This window comes from Uranotaenia lowii, unplaced genomic scaffold (genome assembly GCF_029784155.1).
Source record: "Uranotaenia lowii strain MFRU-FL unplaced genomic scaffold, ASM2978415v1 HiC_scaffold_162, whole genome shotgun sequence".
NCBI classification, from domain to species: domain Eukaryota; kingdom Metazoa; phylum Arthropoda; class Insecta; order Diptera; family Culicidae; genus Uranotaenia; species Uranotaenia lowii.
The window spans coordinates 1-6,494 of record NW_026597655.1 but is presented as its reverse complement, the minus strand read 5'-3'; the positions used below and the strand labels follow the sequence as shown (position 1 = coordinate 6,494).

At 40.7% G+C, this 6,494-nt stretch overlaps 2 protein-coding genes across 2 annotated transcripts; one reads left to right on the top strand and one right to left on the bottom strand.

The window, feature by feature from the left end:
* The first annotated feature begins 1,727 nt into the window (after positions 1-1,727).
* Positions 1,728-3,094, top strand: LOC129759471 (MYG1 protein). Its single transcript, XM_055756943.1, has 2 exons — positions 1,728-2,235; positions 2,295-3,094. The coding sequence occupies exons 1-2, from the start codon at positions 1,748-1,750 to the stop codon at positions 3,037-3,039; spliced, it is 1,233 nt and encodes a 410-aa protein (XP_055612918.1). The 5' UTR covers positions 1,728-1,747; the 3' UTR covers positions 3,040-3,094.
* On the bottom strand, positions 3,084-3,896 carry LOC129759472 (mitochondrial import inner membrane translocase subunit Tim29). The gene has a single exon (XM_055756944.1). It carries the CDS (start codon positions 3,733-3,735, stop codon positions 3,106-3,108), a length of 630 nt encoding a protein of 209 aa, XP_055612919.1. The 5' UTR covers positions 3,736-3,896; the 3' UTR covers positions 3,084-3,105.
* Positions 3,897-6,494: the final 2,598 nt, after the last annotated feature.

The following is a 6,494-nucleotide window of genomic DNA, read 5'->3' as shown; positions in this document are numbered from 1 at the left end:
AATAAAAAAAAATGTTATAGAGAAGTATGGTTGATAGAACGCACTAACACAGTGCTAACACTAAGAGCATCAGTACCGGTAAATGCTATCCCAGGTGTTAACCCGGGACACATTCTAGGTCTAATTTTAGCTTTAGCAGCTCATTTGCGCATCGGTAAGTGCTAAACTCGTTTTAATTTTCGCCACTGGTGGCGCACCGATAGGTGTTGTTGTTGTTTGTTGCTATTTTCTTTTGGAAATTTTCCCTATAGACACTTTACTGCCGTTGGAAGCATAATTGTCACATGTTACAAAAAGGCAAAGCGAGAAAAACGCGATTAAAGTTTCACTAAAACATTTTGCTGTTATCGCATAGTTTCGCAACTTTTGTTGACTTCAATGCCGTAGATCTCTAAAGTATACTCCTACCATATGAGCCTCGATCAAATTTTTCGAAAATGAACTGTTTTTTCAATGAAAACCCTTGTGTGACATTTATGCCGCGAAATTCTATGAATAGTCGAAAAATGGACGCATATTTGTCACACCACGAACATTTTCTTAGTAGTTGTTTGGTTTGGAATTTCGTGCGTGGCTCTTGTGTTTTATTCGTAAATGGAAGCTTAAATTGAAAAAAAATCAGGTCTGAATCGGATTATTCGAAACCGTACATTATTTGGTGACAAACATGAAGTTTTTAACGGGTTCGATCAATAAAACGGCACGGGGAGTCATTTGCGGCAGCTCACTCACTGTACAGGAAGCAACATTTCTTCAACAAACTGTCAGCTGCCGCGCTGAAAATGTCGCAACCGCCAGAGTAACGATACCAGAAGAGGACAATCAATCCGTTTGAAGTGAATACGGTCCTGGAACAAGTTCCGGATGAAGTAACTCTGGCGGCATACTTCGTAAACATTAAAAAACATACATCTCCGGTATTTTGCGAGGTGTTTCCAAATAAAAAGTCAAAGCAAAACCAAAGAAGAAATGGTCTGCTAAAACCACCGACAATCACTTATGGCCATCCTGGACAATTTTGGATTACAGTTCTACGGCGCCGGAAGAGTAATATTTGACTAATGTTGTGAAGTGGGTTTCGTTTGCATGCACTCTTCCAAGCGCCAGTAACGAACCCAAAGCAGTTTGCAGAGTTTTTCTTGCACATACTGGGATGTTGCGAAAACAGTGACCCTTCCCCCTCTTTATATATTCATGATCCCCTCGCGACTATCAAGGACACGTATGCCAAGTTTGGTGAAAATCTATTTAGACGTTCCGAAGTTATAATACATTCATTTATAGAGTGTGACAAATATGCGTCCAATCGTCTCAGTGTGACAGTTATGCGTCCATTTGTCCCAGTGTGACAAATTGACTTTGAATTTTTCTCGAAATTTCTAGAACAAACTTTATGTTTCGACAAAGAATTTCAATAAAACATATCAAACTATCACGATTGTCATCAAAAAGTCAAAAACGTCGAAATGTCACATGTGACAATTATGCGTCCAACGGCAGTCTACTTAACGACCCGTTCGCTGTATCGTAAAGTGCGTCCAAACGATTCCATTTCATGGAAAAAAGACTATCTTAATCGTACATTAATAATCCAAAACTATAAAGCTAATCTTTCGTGTGTCTAAGGAAGAAGATAATGGAAATCGTTATTGTATAATACTGATTTATGCGGGATGTTCAACAAAGTTTCATATTTTTATGTATTCTCTGAGCAAGTCCCCGCAATAATCTGGCATCCCTGTTAAACATGTTTCCTTCGAGAGCATCGAGAGCGCTGCTTCGAGCTGCTTTTGTTATTAATTCCGTTGGTAGTTCACAATCGGCAGGTAGTCACAAATTTCTTCATTATTCCGTGAAATCCTCCAATCCCACATTTTTCCACGGCATCCCTTGCAAGCTAGTAACTATGTCCACCGACTCGAAAGAAACAACCCCCACTCAGGAGCCCAAACGCTTCAAAGAGGACTCGCAAAGCCCACCGGTAATCGGGACCCACAATGGGGTTTTCCACTGCGATGAGGTCCTAGCTTGTTGGATGCTACAACAGCTTCCCGAATACTCGGATGCGACCGTTCGACGGACGCGAGATACCGAAGCTTTGGCAGAATGCGACATCGTGGTCGATGTGGGTGGCACTTTCGATCGGGAACGAAACTTGTTCGATCACCATCAGGGTAGCTTCAACGAAACGCTCAATTCGCTGAGGCCGGAAGTGAAGGTGAAGCGGAACATTCGGTGAGTAAAATATCAATTTAAAAATTAGCGTTCAATTGAAAATTTCTTTGTTTTTAAAGGTTGAGTTCTGCTGGATTGATCTACACCTTCTTCGGGGAAGACGTTATCCGGGAGATTGTCAAGAAAAATGGAGTGGAAAATCCAAAAGACGACATGATTCGGGATGTGTACCGAAAAGTATACGATAACTTGATAGCGGAACTGGATGGAATCGACAACGGTGTTCCGATGTTTGACGGAGAGCCGAAGTACAACATCAATACCCATCTGAGTGCACGGGTTGGACATTTTAATCCAAGCTGGAACGAAACCGTTGATGATCTGCAACGAGACAAACTGTTTGAGAAAGCAAAAGACTACGTAGGAACCGAGTTTGTCGATCGAGTTCTGTACTACGCCGTTAAATGGTGGCCAGCTAGAGCTCTAGTAGAAGACGCCATTCGAAATCGTAAAGAAGTTCACGAATCCGGAGAAATTCTGGAACTTTCAAACTTCTGTCCTTGGAAAGACCATCTGTACGAGCTGGAAGAACAGCACGACATTCAAGGCATTCCAAAGTATGTCATTTATTGCAACAAAGAGGACGATTGGCGTATCATTTGTGTGCCGTTGCAACCAGCCAGTTTTGTATGCCGAAAATTTTTGGCAGCTCCTTGGCGTGGAGTCCGCGATCAAGATCTAGAAAAAATTTCCGGGATTTCAGGAGCAGTTTTCTGTCATCAAACTGGATTCATTGGAGGGAATAAAACGAGAGAGGGGGCACTGCAAATGGCCATAGCCAGTTTAAAAGCAAGCGAGGAATAGTTCTCAAAGTGAAACGGAGACATCTGACATTAAAAGAAAAACAGTGACGATTAAACGATAAAATTTTTATTTAACTTCGAAACTAGCATCGTTGATGTCGTAGTCTATCATCTTTCGCTCAAGCATCCACCATCGTTTGTTGAAACCGACATCGATAATCCGTTCGTGGAAGGTAACATACCGTGGTTGTAGGTAAGGACAGATTGCCTTATAAATCGCCACACCACGATCGTAGTTGTCCAGCCACATAAACGAAACTACCCCAAGTGATATCCGCCGAACTATGCCCTCGTTGTATGCTCGCTGAACGAATTGGATGTGTTCAGATGCCTGCGGATTCTGACAGCTTGGGTGTACCATTGAAAGTTCATTTGAGCGACGTCGGAACTGATCCATGAAATCTGCTTCATCCGGATTGTTGCTTGAACAGTAAGCGCTGGCACCCAGCAGGGTAAGGTAGATGCTGCTGCGAATCGGGCGTTCCCGCATTGTCTTACCGGTGTCGACTATCATTTCCTTATAATCGATGACCAGGTTTTTCCAGTACATAGCCCATTTCTCCCAGATGGTTCCTTTGTATTTTTCCGGCAACTCAAGCGCCTCGAGGCGTGCCAGCAGTGTAGCCCTTCGTTGTTTCAATGCTTCCACATTGTCCCGTACCGCAGAAGAAAACGATCGCGAAAGGATTCTGTTCATGTTTGGCTTTACTTATTGTTCGAGTAACCGTATTTCAAAACAAATAATTTGCTCAGCAGGAATTTACATAACTGCGATAACTTTTGAACACTTTTGAAGAGAAAACCGAGTTTCTATCCGTGAAAAGGTAAACAACACGCGAGCCTCAATTTGTCAAAAATTTACACGATAACCCATACAACTCAAATTTGAGTAAAAGCCAAACACGCTCTTTTTTTAAACTCAAAATTAAGTAGATTTGGTTCAAAACAGCACTTCGGTGGCTTCCCTCAACTTTGAGTTTGACTGGGCAATAGCAAAACTAAGTTCTAATAGGCATACTCAATACTAAGTTCGGCAGCCGAACTCGGATTTATCCTTTTTTTTCGAGGGTAGCTGATTTTCAGGGAATTAAAGGAAGATTAAAATTTGTTGTACCCGGATGTTGCTGTTCCGGTACATTGCATTGCAATTACAGAGCGGTGGAAAGTTTTGACATTCCCGGTCAAAGAAAACTTCCGGATGTTACTTCCCACGGGAAGTAAACAACATCCGGAAGTTTCCGGACATTCCAAGCCGCTCACCATATGATGACAATGACGGACAGAATTTTACGCTGACACGGTGAACATGCATTTCATTATGAAGTTCCTTTATAGTCTTCCGGTAATTGTTCCGGAACGACATAATTTTGCGACGTGTTCGTTGGTTGCTGTTCCGGTTCGGACTGAACTCGCTAAGTGTTTTCAGTCCAACAAAGAGAGTTCAATTTTTAGTTCATAAGGTCGAACTCAGCTTTGATCCCTCGCCGAAGGAAAAAAAGGGATCAATTTTGAGTTCGCAGTTCGAACTCCGTTTTGATCCATCGCAAGGAGGAAAAATGGTACTTAACTTTAAGTTCATAGAATCGAACTATGTTTTGAACCCCGGTCATACTTAATTTTGAGTTAAAAAAAAAGAGCGTGAAACCTTTGAAACACTCAACACTCAGCCGAAATAAAAACATTAAATTCACCTAGTTTTTCACGTAGGCGCTCTCTACGTGAATTTTTGCTCGACTTACGTGAATCACTTAGAAGCTAATACAAATTCACTTGATCCGTACGTGAAATTCATATGGCTGATTGCTGTCAAAACGAAGTCACATTCGATTTACGTGAAAATCCAGTGATCCGCCAAGTACAAAGGGATTTGGTGCATTCTAAATGACGTTCACGTAGCTCTGGATATGTTATTCACATAAAATCTATGTGACAAAATACACTACTTAATATGGCGCGGATCCAACAGTTGCTGCTATCAGAAAGACAAATTCTAGGTGATGGAAAAGCTGATTTTGCGTAAGTATAGTTAAAATTTAGTTGTGTATTCGTTATTTATATTTTTTGTTATCTCAACAGAACTCGGGGGCAGCTAGGACGACCAGGCAATAAATATGGAGGCAACCGAAATGACGTCTTCGATTCGATATTATATGTTAGGTATGTGAAAAAGTGTACAAAGTTTCAATTGAAAATAAAAGTGCATCGTGTATAGGAAAAACTAAAATTTCCTGCAAAATCAACACATTTTTTATTTATAAGATCCGAAAAAACCAACTACGTTTATATTTCAATAAAATCTACGTGAATCGCATGTAGCAGAACGCATCACTTTTCACATTCGACCTACTTTATTTTCACATACAGCTCATAAGAAAATTACGTGAATTCTGCTTGCTGCGCCAGCTCTGTTTGCTACCTGAAATTCACGTAGGTTTCACGTGATTTTCATGGTGGCAAAAATCCATGTACATTTTCACGTAGCGTTCATGTGAAAAGTTTTTTCGGTGAAGTTTACACTCATCCGAACAAGAAACGTTAAATTCACCTTGATTTTCACGTAGGCGCTCATTACGTGAATTTTGGCTTGACTTACGTGAATCACCTAGAAGCTAATACAAATTCTTTTGATGCGTACGTGAAATTCACATAGCCGTTCGCTGTCAAAACAAAGACACCTTCGATTTACGTGAAAATCCAGTGATCCACCAAGTACAAAGGGATTTGGTGCATTCTATGTGATGTTCACATAGCTCTGAATAACTTATTCACGTAAAATCTATGTGAAAGAATACAGCATTCAATATGGCGCGGATCCAACAGTTTGTGCTATTAGAAAGAGAAATTCTAGGTGATGGAGAAGCTGATTACACGTGAGTTGTAAAAATTTGATTGTATACATATTCGTTATTTTTAATATTCTGCAATTTTATTTTACAGAATTTGGAATTGGGAGGACGGACGGACAGAATTAAGGCAGAAACACAATACAGCGTCGGTCGTCGCGTCACGTCAGCGGTCAACGCTGTCGATAAGTACTAAAACGCGGACGCGACGCACCTGACGATTTTTGCATCACAATTCAGCGTCAAGAGACCTCTAAGATGTCTCTTGACGCTGAATTGAAATGCAAAAATCTTCGGGTGCGTCGCGTCCGCGTTTTAGTACTTATCGACAGCGTTGACCGCTGACGTGACGCGACGACCGACGCTGTATTGTGTTTCTGCCTTTACTATGGAGGCAACCAAGTAAAAATTTCGCGAAGATTTTATTTTTCTATGTTCAATAATAAGTGACGTGCTAGTAATGGATAAAATAATTAGTGAAGTGTAAATTCTATAGTGAAAATGAAAAGTGTTTTGTGTATTGGAATTAATAAAATGAACTGCAAAATCAGCACGTTTTTATTTATAAGATCCGAAAAAGTTATTACGTTCATATTTCCATGAAATCTACGTG

Coding starts and splice junctions, on each gene's coding strand:
- LOC129759471 (XM_055756943.1), top strand. CDS start 1,748: ATGTTTCCTTCGAGAGCATCGAGAGCGCTGCTTCGAGCTGCTTTTGTT. Junction 2,236..2,294: donor AAGGTGAAGCGGAACATTCG/GTGAGTAAAATA, acceptor TTGTTTTTAAAG/GTTGAGTTCTGCTGGATTGA.
- LOC129759472 (XM_055756944.1), bottom strand. CDS start 3,735: ATGAACAGAATCCTTTCGCGATCGTTTTCTTCTGCGGTACGGGACAAT.